General features: G+C 47.3%; 1 protein-coding gene across 1 annotated transcript in view; it reads left to right on the forward strand.

The window, feature by feature from the left end:
* Positions 1–21,963, forward strand: part of VPS8 (VPS8 subunit of CORVET complex) — a 1,704,823-nt gene that overhangs the window by 758,202 nt on the left and 924,658 nt on the right. Inside the window, exon 28 of the mRNA XM_086955430.1 lies at positions 673–792. Within this exon, the coding sequence (XP_086811556.1) occupies positions 673–792 (120 nt within the window). The remainder of the gene's footprint in view (positions 1–672; positions 793–21,963) is intronic.

Raw genomic sequence — 21,963 nt, forward strand, 5'->3', positions numbered from 1 at the left:
GCCTCATTACGATGGCAGAGGGACCACTACTTACAGGCTGTTGTGGCGGTCCCTCCGCCATCGCAGTGCAATTTCCCCCGCATCTTTCCTAACACCATGGTCCAGATGGGCGTATCAAATCCGACCATCCGCCGAACCAAATTCACAGCACTGAATTGCAGCGGTGTCTGCCAGGCACCGCTGTAGGGATTATGATATCCCTTTCCTCCAGTCGTACTGCAGTGTTCAATCTGCCGTGAAACACTTGGCGGAAACAGATCTGAGGGCCTGTAGTGGTCCCCACTAAATTCCCATGTGCAGGGACATGTACCCCGCCCCCTAAATATCCCTGCACCATGTGGCAGGTACCACATGGTGCCTGCCATGTAGTGCAGGGATGTGTCTGCACCCTATATTTTGTATTGCGAAGGGGGCTGCTTACCGCATCCCCGTCACAATGCAAAATATAGGTGATGCTACCACTGTGGTGGCAGTCACATCGTAATTCGGATTGTGGGGAGGCCGCCTCCTAGATGGCCAGTCCCAAACCGAAACAAGTCTGTTCACCATCGTAATGAGGACCTATGTTCTCCTAGAAATAAAATGTATATGCAGTGTAGTTACCTTTCTTATTATACTATTTATAACAGAGTGTAATTGCACCCACTAACCAAATCATGTTCAATTTTGTAGGTCATGGTGGAGAATTCTGATTTTACTCCATCCCAAGTGGGATGTCTTTTCACTTTCCTTGCACGCCAGCTTGCTAAGCCTGACAATACTTTGTTTGTAAACAGAGTGCTTTTCGATCAGGTAAGGATCTTTTTACCAGTAAACATTTTGTTATTTCCACCTTTCTGAATGTGATTATCAAGCTACCTTAAATAAACACTGTAGGCCTTGCAAAACCAGGTTTTCGTGGAAGACACAAATAGACGTAGACGTTTGAGTACAAATGATAGTCTTCAATAGTTATGCCATTTTCTTCCAATATACATGATCTTCCCTTCCACAATGTGCTGGTTTGTTTCCAGCTGGCAAGCTGCTATGTTCCTTTTTTGGGGTGTTTGATTTGCTTTTTTGCAAATTATCAATAATTCCACATAGGGTTACTCTCTCAATGATGAGTGGCCTAAAGTGATAGCAAGGTTTCACATCATTACTTTTTGCTCTGAAGGCCAGTTCTAATAAAGATTTGTCCTTGTTTTAAATGAGAACTTTTGATAGGGTCATGGGATAGTCCACATTTATTAGGTGATATCCTCTCTGGATATTGTTTTTGCCTACTAATGTCCCAAGATTAACACTACTATTGCATCTAATTGAATTCCTCTGTTAAACCCCTGATGCTTCAAGCTTACCTTAAGATTTGATAGGGTAAATAATACACAATAAATTCAGTGTTCAACCAGTGCAGTTAGATATTTAGAGAACCAAGGGACCTGTATTTAAAAGGGCATAGAAAAGTCATAAATCTATATATATATATATATATATATAAACGAAAGTGTGTCTGTCTGTCTGTTTGTCCTTTATGCATTACTACACCATTCATCTGATCGCCATGAAACTTTGGGAAGTTGTTGAGTACACTCCTGTGAAGGTTTCTGTCAAATTTTATGTTTTTTAAATCAGCACCCAAGGGCCCTCATTATCTTTCAAATACTGAAATAGACTGCGAATTTGCGAGCATCGTCGACAGTTATGACCCCCAAACGGAAATCAATTGGTCAATCTACATCAGAAGCACGAAAGAAAAAGGCATTACGAGCTTCAGAAACAGACGAGCAACGGGAAGCAAGATTAGAAGCTGTTCGAATAAACTGCTCAAGCCCGTAATTCTCAAACGAACGAGCACCGAGAATCACGATTGGAAGCAGATCATTTACGCACTGCTCAAGCCCGCTCGAATGAAACAGGAGAGCAACGAGAATCAAGATTGGAAAACTATCAATTACACACTGCTCAAGACCGCTCGAATGAAACAGGAGAGCAACCAGAATCAAGATTGGAAGCCTATCGAGGACGCATTACTCAAGCCACACTTAGAAATGTTTTCAAAAATAAAATAAATAAGTTTCATTAACAATGACACAATGTAAATTGAATGTTATCATAACGAGTTTCTTTGAATTTCCTTTCTCCTGAGATTGCAGCAACATGCGACAGGTAAGCTAGTCTGATATAAATGTATAACCAGAAGGTGGTGGAACCTTGTGGAGACAGCATACAATACCAAAGTTGTTGGCCTTAGTCCCATTGTTCATGATGCCTGGAATTTATTGATAATTGTGGGTCTCTTTGCATGTACGATATCTTTTACTTAGTCTTAGTTGATTGATATAAATTATTTGCGGCTATTTCACTGCAGGACTTATGCTGACTCACTCTGTACTCCTGCATTTGACCAGTGGTGATAACTCTGTCATACCCATTCTCTCTTCTTCCCGCCCTCATTTTCTTTTTGACCACCTCTTTCATGGTCTCTTTTGATGAGTCTTTTTAAAAAAATAAAAAATTATTTGTGGTGAGCAGATCGTGACTCTGATGTGAGCACAGCCTTTGACTCCACTACGCCAGACAGTTTGATGCCAGCTACTGTTGGGTAATTTTTGTTAGTATAGTAGTGCAGTTGTCAAACTGTCTGGCACGGAGGACTATGGAGCAGACAGGCTGCTTACACTTTTTGAGTGTGTGCGCAAGGATGCTAATATCCACTCCTGCTGCAAATCTTGATTGGGTCTTTAGTTTATATTTTTGTTAGAAAGGGTGCAGTTATGACCTAATGGAACTTGGACCCAAAATACTTTGTCAGGGCTATGTATATCTTTCAGAAGAGTAGATACCCTAGTCCAATAATTTTCCTCTGTGTACAAGCCTGTCAATCCCCATCAAAAGCAGCCCTGAAAGCCCAGAAATTTCTGTATAGCTGTAAATCCAAAAACCTCTATTTAGCTGTATGTTGTTCTTTACTCGAATATATTCCTAAATGCGCAAAGGCTGGCCAATCATATTGTTAGATCTTTCGCAGTTTGGTTGGTAGGTGTTTTGAAAAAATGCTATTCGATGAATTTCAGGAGCCTATTTCTCTACATCCTTTAGCAACATGGTTGCCGATACACCAATCAATCAATGGACCTCAAGTAGTGTAGAGCTGTACTTCTTTCAGTATAGGATGAGTAATCAACCCCTTCCATGGATCAGGGAGCATGTTGGTCTGAATTGCATGTCTTTACAGTGGACAGGGCAAGGCAGTATTCTGCATTACGCTGAAAGATGATCAGAGAGGAGGCCCATCTGCATGTCATCCTCTATCCACTTGAACCAGTTTGAGGTATGTAAGTCGGTAGGTGAGCTAGGTGGAGCCATGAACTACACCTCTGAATTGTAAATATAAAGGGCCGCAATGTGACAATCCAGTTTTCATTTGCGACACCATTCCAATGAGAAGTATAACAACCTATTTCCAGATTGTTATGAAACATCCAGAATTTTCTTTGACATCTTAACTGCAGGCAGTATGGATTTGTTTCAATTGTGGCTCTTTTAAAGTTTTCTTGGTTGGTTTTTATCACAGCCACTACTCTGTATGGGAACCATTTTGGATACCATACAAGTCTCCTAATTATACCTTTATTTTTCAATTTTAAGCTGTCAAGTTGTACTATGTCTGCCAACAGTTGTCCGCCTAAGATGTTTCATAAACAAATTTCACAGATAATGTCCTTGCCATATCTCAATTATTTTGGCAGATTATGTTGCTATTTTATTCTGTTTTAACTTGCATCTTTCATAATAATTCCAATTCTCAAATCTCAGGTGCTAGTGGGATTAATTGCTGAAGGCTGTCATGGTGGGGATTTCAAATTATTGACAATATTGAAACAATGTGATGGTAGAAAGATATCATTTAACACTACATTACAGAAATTAGAATAATGAGTGCAACACACAGATAAATCAAGTGCCTTTAAGCCATTTAGAGGCCATAAGTTTAGGGAATGCATTGAATTTAATAAAGCCACCTCTTGAAATTAATTCTCTCCCTACGAAGTGGGGGACACCTCACACTCATCTCACAAGTCGTTCATTTCACTTGGGACAGAATTGCCTTTTAAATGAGTCAGTGACCCCTGTTGGTAAACATCTCAGGTACATCAGGGCTCATAATCAAATTGAGTTGAGTTTGCAACAGTTTTGATTGGGCGACATTTTTTCTTTTACTTATATTCAGGAGATGTAACCTTCACATTAATCATATGTGTGCCTTTTGAGAAAACCAGAGGCCCTCTGTATTTAGTAACTGATGTTAAGCTCTTACATATGGCAATGGTATGTTATAAAGCCAATGTGAAGCCACATTGCTGGTGAGGACACCAGCAGGATACCAAATATCAGAGTACCTAACAGTCCTACTCCCAGAACAATTACATCAAAGTCTCATGTTGGCACAGTATGTAAATTTTCAACTACACTTTCATAGTACCAGCTTCTTGCACTAAAGATTCCCACCTACGAGTATTCTGTCCTAGTATAAGTAAACTTTCCTTTTTCTCCCTGTCATTCATTCATGAGAGGTCCCACAGAAGCAGTGTGTTATAATATATTTGTGATTGCCTCATTAAATAACGATTTACTAGCTGCACCTTGCTCCTCCTTATGATGGGAATATTGCTCTCGTCCTTGTTCTGACGAAGGTAGAGGTGAATTTTATCCCATTCCCACCTGGGCTGGGCCCATAATATCCAGGAACCCAATCGATGGCATCCATCCCCCACCCCCACTTGATGCTTCAGTTGTTGGAAATGTGCATTTTGCCCACTTTCTCAATTGATTACCTTTGTCCTCTACCGCATGACTTTTGTTGCCTTCTTTCTCCCTTGCAAGTAGCCTTAATGATTTTAGAGGTTTCATTATCTTTTATCAGGAAATGTTTATGGTGTGGTTGAGAGCCCGAATGCTTGACAATGTTTCTCCTTGTGAGCACATCATGAGGGCCTTTGAAGGTATATTTTGGGAGTTGCATAGAGCTTAGAGTTGGAGAAGACTTTGTAACCTTTAATTATTAACCTAACCTGCATGACTCTCTCTCGTATGTTCCCTGTCCCTATCCTGCTGCTGAAATTATCCACTGTCTTATCTCCTCTAACCTTTATCTGAAGGATGGTAATAGTTATATTCTTGAACTTCAGAGTTCGCCAGTATGAAAGACAAGTAGATGTGCACCATCCAAGGAAATGAGACAACCATCATTGGGTGAAAACTAAACAGTCTGCCCTGACTTCTAATTTACCTGGGATAGCACGAATCCCTGACTCATGTAAAACCGTACCATATATTTGAGGAGTCAGAATAACAGATGGAACATTTTTGTTAGCGAGAGTAAGGTTAAGCCCCCTGGCTCCAAAAATCCATTTTAGTGATCCTACTCTTAGTTTCCTCCCACACATAAGTATCAGTCATTTCAGCTCATCCCGTCTGGTAATTGGCCCAGACTCTATGAAGTGGTAATCAGTGTCTTCTGAAGTCTTGTAGCTTCTGATCTCACTAATGTCAGCCAGCTGTCCCACATGTGCTTTCTTCATAATAGTGCTCTCCCCTCCTGCTTAATTTGCAATAGAAACTGAACTGATGGAACTCTCCGGTTTCTCCGCAATCTAGAGGTTTCTTTAATACTTTGGTTTTCTGTACGGAAGTCAACCCCCTCCTCAAGAAACCCTTTGCATACCCGACCATCTCAAGAACTACAGGCCCATCTTCCTCCTCCCCTTTGCCGCCAAAATCACGGAGAGGATCGTCAACATCCAGCTAACAAACTTCATAGAATCCAACGCCATCCTCTACACATCTCAACCTGGCTTTCAAAGCAACCACAGAATCGAGACTGCCCTCCTAGCTGTCACACACTCCTCTACCAAAGCCATACTGTAGCCCTCATTCTGCTAGACCTCTCAGCAGCCCTCAACACCGTCTTTCACCACACACTAGTTGCCAGGCTCCATGACCCCATCATGCAGGGAACCACCCTAGACTGGATCTGCTCCTTCCAGGCTGGCCAATACTCAAAGAATTAGACTCCCACCCTTTCTGTCCGAACCAACAGAGATCAGATGCGGAGTACCCCAAGGATCCTCCATCAGCCCCACACTCTTCAACATCTACATGGCCCCACTCACAACCATCGCCAGAAAACACGGATTCAGCATAGTATCCTACGCCAGCGACACCCAGCTCATCCTCTCCCTCACCAAGGAACCCAACACCACCAGGCGCAACTTCCAGGAAGGAATGTAGGACATCTCAACCTGAATGAGAAGCAGCTGCCTGTAGCTCAACTCGGAGAAAACTGAAGTCCTCACCCTTGGATCCACCCTCCTCTACTCGTGGGATGACAACTGGTGGCCCCTAGCCCTCGGCAACCGTCCCACACCCATGGACCACGCCCACAACCTCAGCATCATACTTGACTCCTCCCTCACTATGAACCGACAGATCAACGCCGTATCCACCACATGCTTCAACACCCTCTGCACACTCCGCAAGACCTTCAAATGGACCTGCCCCCCCCCCACTAACTCCAGGAAGACTGTCACCCACGCTCTCATCACCAGCAGGCTGGACTACAGGAACATTCTCTAAACCGGAATCAACAAATCTCTACTCAACAAACTCCAGACCGTCCAGAACGCCGCTTCCAGACTCATCCTCAGGATCCCATGAAAGGACCACATCACCCAGCACCTATGAGACCTCCACTGGCTCCCAGTCCGAAAAAGAGTGACCTTCAAGCTGCTCACACATGCCTACAAAGCCCTCCACAACACCAGACCCCAATACCTCAACAAAAGAATCTCCTTCCAAGGCCCCAATTGAAGCCTCCCGTCCACTGACCTGGCCTTGGCCGATATCCCCCTCATCCACAGAGCCAGAACGGGAGCATCCCCCTCAGCAACAGACAAAGTCCCACACTGCAAGCATTAAGGAAGAGCCCAGGACCTGGCTTTTTGGATGACCCGAGCAGACTAGCTTTACGCTGTCCTGGATTCCTTCCTTTTGTTCCAGTCATACACAGGGCATCCCTATACCTTCTTTTTCTTGCCGGATTTGAGCTTTTATGAATGGAACCTAGTGTCACTCAGCCAACATAAGTCTTGATTGAATGTGGTACTGTCAAACATGAGGTCTGGTCTATTGACCAGATGAGATATGCTTCTTTGTAAAGCCTTTTCCTTACTTATAAACCTGAAGTTTGAAAGAGGTGGTCAGCTCACCCTGAAATTTTATATTAAGGCTCCTTTCTATCCTCTACCTTTTTCAGGTTCAGGTTATGAAAAAAAATGTTTACACACTTTTTTTTGTTTTAAACTTTATTTACCAGTTTCATATAAGTTTCAATAGTTGTACAAACATTGTACTTTGAACCTCCTGAGGCGAAAAGCCGGGAGTCACGCTGCCCACAGAAATTGTAATTTCTTTTTAAAACCTGTGTATAACTTGTTTTTAAGCATTCTGCACCGACCCCCCAGCACTCACTTTGCATTCCCCAACAGCCGATCTGAACGCTGTTAGGGGCAGAAATCGCTCTCACGCCGCCATCACCGGCCTCAAGGAGCCACGGGACACGCCCACCCCTGTTGGCCACGCCCACCCCTCCAACGCCCTGAACACCTTCCATAAATCATGTGTCAGTACAGGAAGCGCAGCGGACGAGCGCAGCGGGCGCGACGATGGCGTGCCGAAGGCGCGCTTAAGGCAAGCTCGTCTGCGCTCGTCCGCGCTAGGCAGAGCACAGAGCCAGGCCTTACAACTACAACCTTCGACCAGGCACGGAGTTACGAAAGGGACGTCCTACTACGCCTTAATAAAAAGGCACATGACTCATGCCTACATAGCGTACCCGGGGACCACCCCCTTAATCGATGCTCCCACTGCCCGTACAGATTCACCCCCACTATACCTAAAAACTCTTCCCCCATCCCAATACGCAAGGCCCTAATTAACTGCAGATCCCTTCCCAAGCACTCCACAGAAATCTATCAACTACTGGAAAATTATGACCTCGAAGCTCTCTTCTTAACAGAAACATGGCTAGGCCCGGACTCTGACCCCGACATTGTAAACTCCCTACCCCCAGGCTTCCTTATCCACCATATGGACCGCCCTAAGGGAAAAGGTGGGGGCATTGCCATAATTCACAAAGACCATTCCTCATGCCGTTTTCAAGGCAGTCCCCTCCTTGACTGTGAAAACGTCATGTTTTCCATCCAGGTCTCCCCCTGTCAATCCATATCAGGCTTTCTCATCTACCGCCCCCCAGGACCATTAGGTAAATTTTGCGAATCCCTCACGGAACAGTCATACACACTGGCTGCGACCAACTCCACATGCTTGATCCTAGGCGATCTGAACATCCATTTTGATAAAAAGGAAGCCAAACCAACCGCCGACCTGATAGCAGATCTCGAAATTCTACAACTAAAGTTACTAGGCCATCTTCCCACCCATACACTGGGACATCTGCTGGACCCGGTATTTACCAACATCAACGATCTCACTGTCCTCGATCCCATCCCAGTACCCTGGACTGACCATCTTCTAGGCCCAATCAACTGGCAGACTACTCGCACTCTGCGTCCTACTGCCCCTCCTAACAAGCCCTCTCGTTCTTGGTCCAAATTAGATGTAGAAATCTGGAAACATCACCTATAGAGCTCCCCCCCTGAACTTGATACTAACCCCATTCGCGCTGATGCGGAATTCTCAGCATGGATAGGCGATACCCTGGACAAAACTCTCCCAAAAAAAATCTCCAGTAATCCACGGAGCAAAGCCTCCTCCCCCTGGTTCACTGATGAATTGCGGCTTCTAAAAAAAGCTTGCCAGAGATCAGAAAGAGACTGGAGGAAAAACTTTGACCCCACTAGAAAAACCGAATATAAAACAACCCTCCTCACCTACAAAAAAGCACTTAAAACTGCACAAGTCAATTATTTCGAGGAGAAAATAAGATCATCCACCAACTCATCTCGAGAAACGTTTCAAATAGCCAGGAAACTTCTCAAAGTGCCGGAGCCCCCCCCCCCCCCCGGTAGAACCCTCAGCCACTCGCTGCAACGAACTTGCTGAATTCTTTAATTCGAAAATCATTAACATCATCAAATCCCTTCCCCTTACTACTTTGGACGCCTACACAGCCCCCCTGACGCCGACCAACCTACTCAGCCACCTATAACATCAACTGCTCAGCTGTCACTCCGCTTACAACTGACACCACCCTTCTCATACTCAATTCCATTAAAGTGGTAGCCCCACTGACTCTGCTCCACTTAACATTCTGAAACTAGTCGGACCCACTATTCTGCCCTATCTGACTAAACTAATCAATAACTCAATTACCCTAGGCATCATCCCTCCCTGCTGGAAAAGAGCAATGGTGAAAGCATTGCTTAAAAAACCTCATCTTGACCCGTTGGAACTAGGCAACTACAGACCGGTCTCCCTGCTCCCAGGCATCAGTAAAATAGCCGAGAAGCACGTCAACCACAATCTTTCCCAATACCTCGAATTTAATGGACTACTGGAACCCTCTCAAACGGGATTCAGGCCGGGCCAGAGCACAGAAACTGCAATATTGGCGGTAGTCGAAGAAGCAAGGAAAATCATGGACTCAGGAGGATCAGTGGCAGTGATCCTCCTGGACCTCAGCGCTGCCTTCGACACCGTCAACCACTCAATTCTGATCCAAAGGCTCAGCAACCTTGGTATTGCAGGAACGGCCTTGGCCTGGCTAGACTCCTTCCTCAAGAACAGATCCTTCCAGGTGGCCGAAGGCACCTTTACGTCCAGATCCACAGCCATCAGCTGCGGGGTACCTCAGGGCTCATCCTTGAGCCCAACCCTTTTTAATGTTTATATGTCCCCCCTCGAGAAAGTCGTCGCCCCTTTCGGAATTAAACTACTGACCTACACCGACGACACTCAACTGGTGGTCTCCTTAAGCCAGCAAGACCATTCCCTTCCCAACCTCCAAACCTGTCTTATCGAAATAACTAAGTGGATGAACATTTCCCACCTCAAGCTAAACAACGATAAAACAGAGATAATGATTCTGGGCAACAAATCCCTATATCACTCCACAGCCATATGGCCTTCAACCATGGGTCCTCCCCCTGTTCCTAAACAAGAAATTAAGAGCCTGGGTATTTGGTTAGACGAAGAGCTCAACTTCTCAGCCCAGGCGCGGAAAACGGCTGGAACATGTCACGGCCTCCTTAAATCAGCAAGGAAAATCCTACCCCTGCTCCCGGCACAGTCCTGCAAACTCCTTGTCCACGGCCTTGTACTGTCCCGCCTGGACTATGGTAACGCCCTGTACCTAGGTGCCCCCAAAAAAGTTCTGGCAAAACTTCAGACAGCTCAAAATGCCGCAGCCCGCATTCTTACAGGAACCCATCATCGCTGCTCAGCCAAACCCTCCTTGAATGTCCTACACTGGCTCCCCATTCAGGAGAGAATACAATTTAAGGCTCTCTGCACGACCTACAAAATTCTGCACGGCAAGGCCCCCCCTATACTCCAAAACCTTATCTTACCTCACACCACCTCTAGAACGCTTCGGTCCTCCAACTGCAATCTAGCCTCTGTACCTAGGATTAGGAAAGCTCGCTCTGGCGGCCGACTGTTTTCATACAACGCGTCCAAACTATGGAACGCGCTTCCTCCAAACCTCAGAGCTCAACCCAACCTTCTCTCATTTCGCAGAGCACTCAAAACATGGCTATTCCCATGAGGCTCGCCCTCATCAGGTTCTTGTCATTCAGCGCTGGGACGCTCACGGGCAGCCATGCGCTCTACAAATCTGTAATATAAAATAGTTCCATCGATGGCGATAGCATCGTACATTAACAGTTATTGGCCAACGGTAAAAAGAAGCAAGTCACCAGTGTGAGAAGGTGGCCTGATATGCAGTGCTCACTATTCTAGTGAACACTATGTATCAGTCCAGCAACCCTTATTGATGATTGGTTGTAAGTCAACCTTATAGACCAGCTATCCTAGTAGCGTGGATACGAGCAGTCTAAGGCTAAAGACTCGAGAGGGCGTGTTAAGCCAGCTGTTTACCACACATATACCCCTTGAATACCAAGTGAAAGGACACCACACAAGTGTTATGAAAATAAACAGTTATTTATTTAAAGATCACAACAGCCCTGTACTCTTTATGAGGACAGGGTACTAAGCACAAACCAAAACTCTTACAAAAATACTTAAGTTAGCACAGTATATACAAATGCCCGAGGGGCACGGAAAACCATATACTCTGAAAGTGGAATGCGAAATTCCTAGCAGGTAAGTACAGTACTAATAGCTTTTGGAATCGCTAGGACTTGACTAGGGAATCGTTAGATTACTTCTAGGAGGCCTAGGGGACTCGAGTGCAGTGTGTGCACTCTCACGCGAGATGCGGACAAAAGTCTATGGTAGCTAGGAATTTAGAAAGTTAGTGTTCTCGGGCGAACCCGACCTGGTAGGGAGAAAACGAAAGTAGATTCTGACCCTTGGATAGTGAGGCTATGCTGGGGCACCGAAATGCCGAAGTTACCTAGCCCAGGGGCTGCAGCTGCATAGGTCTGAAAAGACGTCGGGAATCCTCGTAGACGGACCAGGAGCCGGAAGAAAAGATGCTGGCCGGTGACCAGTGAAGAAAGTTCAGTTGGATCCAAGCCTGGATCTCGAAGATAGATGACACCTGAAAGCAGAGGGGACCAAGTTCGAGACTACTAGCCAGTAGTCAGTGGGCACCAGGAGGGCACCGGATGGTAGCCACCTCGACAAGGTGAGTGGGTGACGCTGTAGCTCGAAGATCTCGCGGACCAGGAGGCGTTGTCGGCGACCAGGATGGAGGATCGAGCTGTCCCACGAAGTTAGAAGCTGTCGGCGTCGCTGGACCCAGGATTGGGCAACAAAGCCTTGGCAAATTCAAGCCCACGCGGTGGACCTAAAATGGCGTCTGGAGTGGACCAGGAGGGTCCGGAGTGCCTCTCTTCAAGGAGGAAGCAAGGGCCAGTCTGGAGCAACCAGACCAGCAGTCGTGAAGTCGTTGGGCGTCGTTCAGAAGGCCACAAGCCAGCCGGCTAGTAGCCAAACAACGCGGTGCACAGCAAACAGCAGAAGGGCCCCACGCAGATCGTGGAGATGCAGGGAGGCTGACCTTGGGTGCTGGAGCTGCGCAGGGTCGGGGCTTCTCGGACCCCAAAGCACTCACCAGTGGAGGACACGGTGGGCTTGCAGTAAAGATGTCGTGCAGTCTTGGCGATCGTCGGTCCCTCGAGGTCTCGTCGCACTCACGGTTCTCAGCTTGGCTGTAGAGGTGAGTAGAGGTCAGAGGTGCCAGGGAAGCCGGGTCTCGTCGAGCTGGGTCGTCGGATTCGTGATGAAGGACTTGCAGCAGACCGCAGTGTTCTTTAGGATGGTGCCCGCTTGATGCAGGGTGACTACTCCTTAGTCACAAGGGAGAATCTTGAAGAAGAAATCGTGAAGTCCTTTCGAAGAAAGTGGTATCTTGATTCCAAAGATGATCTAATTTGAACAGGGGGCCCGCTCCCATCTTTATACTAAAAAAGGGGGCTGACCCGGTGACTAGGTCCTGCCTATGGGTGGGACTAGGTGGGGGGTGGTTACACCCCTCAGCCATGCCGGACTTCCCCAGGCCAGGGGCTGGTGTGCCCCTGGAACTGGTTCAGACCGGCCTATGCGTAGTGAGCACCGGGGTGCCACTCAGCAGTCACCTTCCTGTAAAGCCCTGCCTACCCAGGATACACAAAACCATGTCTGGGACGGTGCTAGCACCGCCCCTGACAGGAAACCCTTTGTCCAGGCTCCCCTCGCTGGAAGGACTCCCAGCTGCAGGGGGTCAGACTCGTGTCTGTGGTGGCAGCATCCATTTTGTGGAGCTGAGGCTTCAGTTAACTTTAACCGGGGTTCACAGTTACATACATGTCGTGTCCCTCTAGAAGGGTGGAATGCTAACCCCGTCGCCAGAATTGGCGAGGGGTTAGTATTCCAATTCGTATGACACCTTACTCGACATGTTTTGATAAAGCAATACCAAAGATAGCATTTAACCGCGAGGATTATAATGCACTTTAAGAGTATATGGTATGCGATATCATGGAACAGCTATTAGGACTTGGTTCCGCAAGCTGCAGACAGGCTCAGCTCATGCCAGAGCACCATCTCACACGATTCCAAGCACTCTGCCTTCAGGATTGTCAAGGCCTGCCATAGGAGTGACTGATAGGAATCTGTGTGTCCATTTTAGGGTTAGGTATAGGTATACTACACCTACAGCAAAGAGTGATTACACGACTTTGCCCCAGCTGTCATGCAGCCAGTTGTGTCAAATTTAGGAGGCCAGCCAGGGGTGGCATAATACATGCTGCAGCCCCTGGCAGCCCTGGGTACACCCATGCCCTGAGTTACAGGGTCTGATAGGGTGGCCCAGTACCAATTGGAAATGTACCTAGGGTACATGGAATCCATTTTAAAGAGAGAGCAGTAGGCCTGGGGTCCTGATTGGCAGGGTCCCAGGTCGACTATGTCCAAAACCAGCTAAAACACAGGGCAAAAAGTTGGGGGCAACCATAGTCAGGATGTACCTTCCTACACAACCCCCCCCCAAACGAAAGGAGATAAGGCTATCCTTGTCCAGGTAAGCCTCTATTACCTAAGTGGCCATATAAGGAAGTACCAGCTCTGGCTTGGTTTCCCCCTGTGTCATGGTCCACTAGGCAACCCCTCACCCTAAGGGTATCTGAGGGTCTCCACCATAGGGAATCTCTGTCTCTGGTGTGTCTTGGGAAAGCAAAAGGCTGATGCTGGGATGGAGTACTGAAGTGAGGCTCCTCTACCTTTGGGCTCAACTTCCTCCAATCACCATCCATCATATGTGCCTTTCTTTCTTTAGCTGAGATGCACTGAGCTCTCAGGGTCAGCCTCTGGCTACCTAAAGCTGGAGGCTGAGTCCCTCTGTTTGGCTTACTGGAGGGACAGGTCAGGTCTGGGGTTTTTAGGCCCCATGTTTGGCTGTGCCCAACAGTGTCCAGCTGTGGGAGTTCCCTAACTACTTTTAAGGGGGATCCCTCAGGAGTCTGACCTATTTTCACTTGGCTAGGTTTACCAGCTTCAGTGATCCTAATCTGCTGATTAAGGGGTTCTTTTGGACAGGGGGCCCTTTGGGGTCCACCACTGGCCTCCCTGGTCTCTGCAGCCCTGGGCTGACTGAGGCAGGGTAGAGAGGTGCAGGTTACCTGCTCCAGACTGGGTCCCACCTGGGAAGGGTCCACTGACATCAGGGGCTCTGCCAGGCTAGGCCTGACTACCTCTGGGGCAGTTCCTTCAACAGGGGTAGAGTCAGTTCCCTGAGGAGGCTGGCTCTCACCTAGTGTCTGGGAGGGGGAAGACTCTTCTTCCTCCTCAATGCTCTCTGTTTGAGTGGAGTGATCCATTGTTTCAGGCTTCACAACCTCACTATCTGTCTGAGTAGAGGTTGAGACCATTTCAACCTTGCCAACCTTTTCAGGAGGGCACTCAGTTTGTGTTTGGGCTGTGACTGTCACAGCCCTCCTATCCTGTTCTGGAAAGTCTGTCTGAGTTTGGGCAGTGGCTACCACTGCCCTTCCAACCTTTTCAGGGAGGACTGGTGCTTGGACTGGGGCTGTAGCTATTACTGCCCCACTAACCTGTCTGGATAGGCCTATCATTCTGGAATGAGTTTCTTGTTCCACCTCAGCCCATGCTGAGAGTTCCAGGTCATTCCCCAGTAAGCAATCTACAGGTAGGTTATCTGTCACTGCCACTCTCATGGGCCCTGTGACATTACCCCAGCTGAGCTTGACTACTGCCATGGGATGCCTTCTTTTCATTCCATGAATGTCTGTCACCTGATAAGTAAAACCAGGGGTCAGTTGAGCAGAGGGGACCAGATGGTCACTCATCATGGTGAGGCTGGCCCCTGTGTCTCTGAATGCCTCAACTTTCTGACCATTCACTAAAACTTCTTGTCTATACTTGCCCAAAATGTGGGGTCCAGTAGTGAAGTTGGCAAACCCCATGCCAGTCTCACAGACAAGAGTGTGGTCAGGGAACCTGGCTAAGCCATAGTCCTCCTGATTGCCCAAAGTAATGCCCACCACATTCTTGGGGGCACTCCCACCACCTGGGGGATTACCACTAGTGGTAACAGGAGGTTTAGGAGTATTACCTGGGGGTACATTTCCCTTATTGCCATTTTTAGGGCAACTGGCATCACTTTTGTAATGGCCCACCTGTTTACAGGTATGACAATAAGGTTTCTTTTGCTCTGAAGGAGTGTTCTGGGACCCACCACCCTTGTTGGAGTTTTGGGGCCCTTGGGAAGTCTTCTCTGTGGATTTATCCCCACCCTTCTCTTGAGGCTTGGTTGATTCCTTTTTCTGGTCACCACCCTGGTTTTTAGGCCTAACCCTGGTTCTGACCCATTTGTCTGCCCTCTTACCCAATTCCTGTGGAGAGGTCAACTCAGAGTCTACCAGGTGCTGATGTAATAGCTGGTTCTGACAATTACTTAAGATTTGCTCCCTCATAATTAGATTATACAATCCTTTAAAATCAGTAACCTTACTACCCAGTAGCCAGCCTTCAAAAGCCTTAGTGGCACAATCAACAAAGTCAGTCCAATCTTGAGACTGAGTTTTCTGGGTGTCTCTGAACAGCATCCTGTATTGTTCAGTGGTTAAACCAAACCCATCAACCAGTACATTCTTCAAGACTTGGTAATTGTTAGCATCCTCCACCCTTGTGGTGAGGAGCTTATCTCCACCTTACCACATTGGTGAGCAGCGGTTGGGATTTGAGCTTGCTGTTGTTTTACCACACGTATCCTAAGAATATCTTGTTGAAAGATCACATAAGTACTGTTAGGTACATATAACTAAAGCTTAGAATACTCTGAGTTCTACTGAACCAGCTGTTGTAGCTCCTCAAGGCTTAGCACACCTTGGCTGCAACTCTAGCAAGGGACCAGTAGGTAACACATAGTGTAGGTAGGTGCATCACTTACACCACACTAGAAGCAGTATGTCGGTCACAGGAGGAAACACTGAGTCTCCCCTTGTGTCAGTTGACCCTCCACAGGTCATCCCTTCAAAATATACTGCTCTTAGCTTCCATGAGATGAGACAAGTGTGTACTCTCAGGAAACTAAAACAGGGGTCTAACCCCACCACTTCCTTTCTGATTGGTCTCTTAGAGGCCTATGATGCCAGTAGGGCTGGTAACCCAGACCCTTCTAATCCAGAAGGAAGTATGCCCTCCTTACAGGGTCCCTTTGATATCCATCCCCTCCATGAGGCAGATGATGCTGAGGAGGAGGATGAGTTGTCTGGGGATGAGGCAGATAAGGGACAGCTAGAAGTCAGTAGACTAAGCAGGTCCAACTTAAGCAGACATGAGCTTGGTACTGGGGGACTCCTGGGCCCACTCTCAGGTCAGCTTAACATTGGGAATGGACGCTGTTTATGACTGCCCCTCTGAGGGAGGGGGTAGTTCTTTTCGTTCTAATGCCTCATTGTAAACCTCGAGCAGTCGGGGAGCTAATAAATGCTTGTATGTTTTATAAAAATCGACAGTGAAGCCACCTAGGCAAGGCGCCGTGGAGCCATTTAGCGCTTCAATTGCACTGATGATCTCGTCAGAGGAAAAGGACTCAGCGAGTTAGTCCTGCATGAATTTTTCCATATACACTAAAGCAATCTCTGCCAAGTAGTCTTCCAGTTCTGCGCAGTTGTGTGCAATTTTGGACGCATACAGATTGTTGTAGTATGCTCAGAGTTCCGTGCGGATCTCTACTGTGTGAGTGAGGAGCTGTCGTGACGCAGATTTGAGTTCTGTGAGGTAAGATTTCCAATAGGGTGGCCTCAGCAGTCGTGCCAAGGTACGACACGGCCGCTCTCCCTCACCATAGTGGTGAGCTGTGGCGTATTTACTCAGGAAACGGGTTTCCCTGTCTGCGGCTTTCTGAATTCCGCAAGCAGGGTCAAGCGTCGCTTAGAACTATCAGGGGTTAGAGATTGAAGCAGCTTGCGGTCTACCTCTTCCAATCACTGCTCAAGGTAGACTAAAGTCTTTCTGAGGTTTGTCAACACCTTGGCGTAGTTGGCAATGCTAACTCCTCTGATGTAGGCATTAAAGGCCTCCCAGAGTACATCCATGTGTCTACTGATCCAGTATTGAGTTCAAAGTATTCCTCTATCGCTTCTCTAATCTCCATACGGAACAAGTCGTCATTTAGGGCACGGCCTAGGAATCGCCACTGGCGCTCATGTGGTCTAGCGATACTAACTTTATCACTGGGGAGTGGTCCGAATATGTTCTAGGGAGTATTGTGGTGGACTTGTAGCATGCTTGTAAACTCTGGGAGCTCAGTCAGTAATCTAGCCTTGTCCATGTGTCGTATTGAGCTGAGTAGTGTATGTATGATGCGGCTGTCGGATTGCGCCTTCTCCGGACATGTGAAAGATTCAGTGCTTCACAAATTTTTATAAGTGCCAGTCAGGAGTGTGGGGAAGCAGCCTAGAGTAAGATTAAAAAGCAGATTAAAGACCCCACCCACCCCAGAGGAGCAGTCTAGAGTAAGATTAAAAAACAGATTAAAGACCCCACCCACCCCACATGAGAATGCAGTCAGTACCCATGCGCAATACTAGAGAGTGTAAGTCATTTAACCTTTCGATGCTCATGACGAGCTGAGCTCGTCATGCAGTACACTTTTCATGTGCTCATGACGAGCTGAGCTCGTCATGAACAATGGGATTCAAGAAAGTGGAGCATCCGGGATGAATTGCTGCAGCACTGATGGTGTTAAGTATTCAGGGCAGTCTTTGTTAGGGGCGTACAAGCAAGCCAATGTTACTACATGACCCATCAGCTTCCCTATCACTATGGTATATCAGCCTTCTCTGTCGCAGTAAAATTTGTGTAAATGAAAGGGAATTCTTTTGTGGATCAAAATTGCAGTGCCTCTAGCGTATATACTGTAGTTTGAAAAGTAACGGTGTGGGCCCCAGCTTGATGTAAAGTGTCTTACGTCTGTTTTAGGCAGGTGAGTTTCCTATAAAAAGGTCACATCTATTTGGTGTTGTTGTAGATAGTGTAGTACATGCTTCCTTTTTATAGTATTATTTAGGCCCCTAACGTTCCAAGTTATCGCAGACAGGTTGGGGTGGTCAGGCAGATTAATTAACGTTGGTAGGTAAACATCCAAGCTGTGAGATCAGTATGAGATGTGTGGTGAGATGCTTCTGGTTGCTACTGAACCTGCTGGTAATCAAGTTGTGATAAACAAATCTGTTAACCTTCTCCTTCCCCGCCCCCCCTGCCTCGAATCCCGGTACGCAAGGAACCAACCCAAACAAATTATAACCAGATGTATCCTGTAAATATCCAAGTTGTGAATGCAAAAGTACCAAAAGATAAATTAAGATCAAAATTACCAACATTGTGCTATACACACAGGGGGGAGGCAACGCCCTTGGCAGCGCCCAGCTTTGTATACCTTACTATACTAAACTATAAAATCATACTTATTCTGTCTCAACATTTATAAGATAACAATGGAAATGCAGATCAACGCTACTAAACATACTAGGAGGACTACTCGCTAGAAAAGAATTCAACACTGACGGCGGAGCCGCTGTTGGGAAAGTGAGGAGCTAGTCCTACTGACTGCCAGTGTTTGTGTCAGACCTGCAGAATATCTGAACGGCCGTGGGGGTTTCAAAAATGCGGGATCGACTGTCTATGTCCACTCTTAAATGAGCCGGGTATAACATGCCATATATCTGAGGCAGATATTTCGAAGGGTAGATTTTACGCCGCTATATTTGCATTGCACCTCCTGGACTATTACTGTGAAGTCTGGATATAATACAACTATCGAACCCTGCCAGGCGATTTCGCCTCGTTCTTTGGCCAGGCGAATTGCGGTGTCTCTGTCTCGGAAGTTCATTATTCATGCAATAATGGGTCTCGGGGGACAGCCAGGATTTAGACACTGGCTTAAGGAGCGATGAGCGCGCTCGACCACAAAGCCCATGTGAAAGGTTCTTTCCCAAAAATGTCTGTTAGTAGAGTTTCGACAAACAGATCTACCCGGCCTGTGTTGGTCGATTGCAGAACCCCAAGAATGCGGAGGTTATTGCGCCTGCTGCGTGCCTCTAAATCTTCTTTCTTTATAGCAACATCCTTAAAAATGTTCTCCATGTGCTCCAAGCGATTCGTAGACTCGGCAGCTCCATCTTCGAGATTGGAAACCCGACCCTCTACTGTATCCAACCTCCTATCATGTGAATCAAGTTTGGGCCCCAGTGTGTCAAGGATGCCTTGAATCCTGCTCTCATTTCCGTCAATAGGGAGGATTGAGGTGCCGCAGAGTCTGCTGTGGCAGCTGTGTCCTGGCCACCCTCGGCCTTATTTGCGCCTGCTTCCTGTGCCTTCTCTGCTGGTTTACTGAATGTTAATACCCTTTGTTTAGGGTCTTTCCAAACCATGCCGTCGTGTATATGTAAATTTGAAAGTGGCCACAAGGTGAAGTAGTGCAATGATCGGATCAGCGAGGAAATAGTGCCTCGTTGAGCTGAAGAAGTCGAGGTTACTGCGCTCAAGAGAGATCTGGGGTGAGGCGCAGTCAAGGATGCACCTTGGGAGTGTCTGAGCTTAGAAGTATTGCTTAGCCAAATAATGAGCGTGGGGTTCTTGTTAGCTACTAGTTCACAATCAGATGGTTAGTGGATCAAGCGACCATGATTCTGTAGTGGCTAAGCAGCTCACTGTTGTGTATAACAATGGCCGACGCTCTTCTCACCCCAATAGATGTTATGTAGGGTTCTGGATGGTCGATGGGGCTTCACTGCGCCTGTGATTGAAAGTGTTGGAAGGCTGGGAAAGATGCGGCTGGAGCCCCCGTCGGACAGTCTGCAGGGAGCCTAATCCCCCTAGCAGCGGATCCACGTGCAGATCCTGACGGCTGCCTCCCAGGCTCTGCCGAGGTCCCCGTCACCTCTGGGCTTAGGGAGCGTTGTTGTCTTCCCACTCACGCCCCAGCGAGATAGTGAAGGAGAGGGCGCACGGTGACAACAGCTGCGGGGCCAACAATGAGGGCGTAAAGGCTCACCTTGCGTCTCAATGGGCTTGGTGCAGGGCTCAGAGCAGTTGATGGGGCCTTTCCTGCGCCGATGGGTAGAGCAGCTGGGAGGGTGTAAACGATGTGATTGGAGCCCCCGTTGGGCAGAATGCAGGGATCCACGTCCCCCTTACAGCGGGCCCGGGTGCACAGCCGGGCGGTGCCTCCCAGGAGCTCCAGAGGTCCCTGTCACCTTGGGGCCTCTAAGAGCGTCGTAATCGTCCCACATGTACCCCAATGGAATTGTATTAGGTGGTACGCGCGGCGACGGCAGTTGCGGGGCCAACAAAGAGGGGGGAAAGGCTCGTCGTCCGCTGCTCACACCGCGCACGTTCTGCATGCAGGAGCCCTGTTGCTTCCATCGGTCCTTCAAGGTATTGGAGCTGCGCAGGAAGAGACCCGGGTGTAGCTGCAGGCCGCGTCGCGTCTCCGCCATTAGCTCCGCCCCGCAAAGATTTCAAAGTCTGATTCCAAGGGTTTTCTGCAGGGCTCGGGGGCTATCGACAGATTGGAGGATCCACCAAAAAAAAAGAAATGTTTACATACTTCATCATGGAAGCTAGATTGTCAACAGTGACAATAGTTTTGATTGTTTTGCCGCTGCCAGATCTTCAGTAAGCCTGCACATTTCACCATATATAGTCAAACCTGCAAATCCTTCAATATCTCTGGGTGGTTAAAAGGGTTCATCTCAAGGCAATTTCCTTGTAGTTTTATGGATGTTTGTGAGTTTCCTCAAGACAAGATGCTTCCAATCCTTACAGGCCGGTCAGTGCTCTCCCTTACAGTCTTAAATGTGAGCTGTGTTCTGCTCAGCAAAATCATTCTCTAACAATAAATGAGTATCCTCATTATGGAGTTGTCTGCTATCCTCAAGCTGAATTTTTGTCACTTGCTTTCAGAATAAATCTGCTGAAAGTGACTTCTAACTGCAGACTCCTTACCTCCCTAAGTGTCAGACTTGATCCAGTATATTTTGAGCACTACCTATGTACACCAGTAGGTGGTGTGATGTCTGTGCCGGATGTGACGTGTGCAGTGCCTATATAAGCAGCACCCGAGCACACTGATGTCTGTTCCTTTCTATCTGTGCCCTTTCTGTAAGAGAGACTATCTACCTGCAGATTGCTTACAGACCCTCCTGCCTTCCTGCTCTATGAATTATACGCCTTCCTTTCGGAAGGTCTTCCTTCGCTTCAGCACATTAGTCCTCACCCTTCTCATATGTCTGTGGATGCAGAATGTGTCATAAAAGGAGCTGGCGTCAGCGCACTGGGGTGGCAGCTATTTAGACACTGCACACATCACATCCGGTGTGTATGACATTTGCAGGGAGTGTTTGGTGCGCAGAGGTACTGCTCAAGATTTTCAGGATCTAGTTTGACGTCTAATGAGTAGTCTAAGGCAAGGAATCTGCGGTTAGATATGTCATCATCTGAGTTCAATGGTGCCTTGAAGACCAAGCTACCTTTGAGCATATATGTGTTCATTATAAAGGATTTCCAAATGCGCCTGCATGCTTACATCTGTACATAATTTTGTAAATGTTTCTTGACTGTGTTGCCTTCAATAATGATGATTCTGTGTTTCCTCTTCGGAATATTTGCCTGCTCTCCTTCACTGTTTATCTCAAAATGATCATGATCCCCCAGACCTAGAAGGAGCTGAGGGAATGGGAACAGAGGCATCCTTTGTATACCAGGGTGGCACATAACATATGTACCAACAAATATATGAATGATCTCTTGGCCTCCAAGCACTATTCG

Source organism: Lissotriton vulgaris, chromosome 2_1 (genome assembly GCF_964263255.1).
Source record: "Lissotriton vulgaris chromosome 2_1, aLisVul1.2, whole genome shotgun sequence".
Classification (NCBI taxonomy): Eukaryota; Metazoa; Chordata; class Amphibia; order Caudata; family Salamandridae; genus Lissotriton; species Lissotriton vulgaris.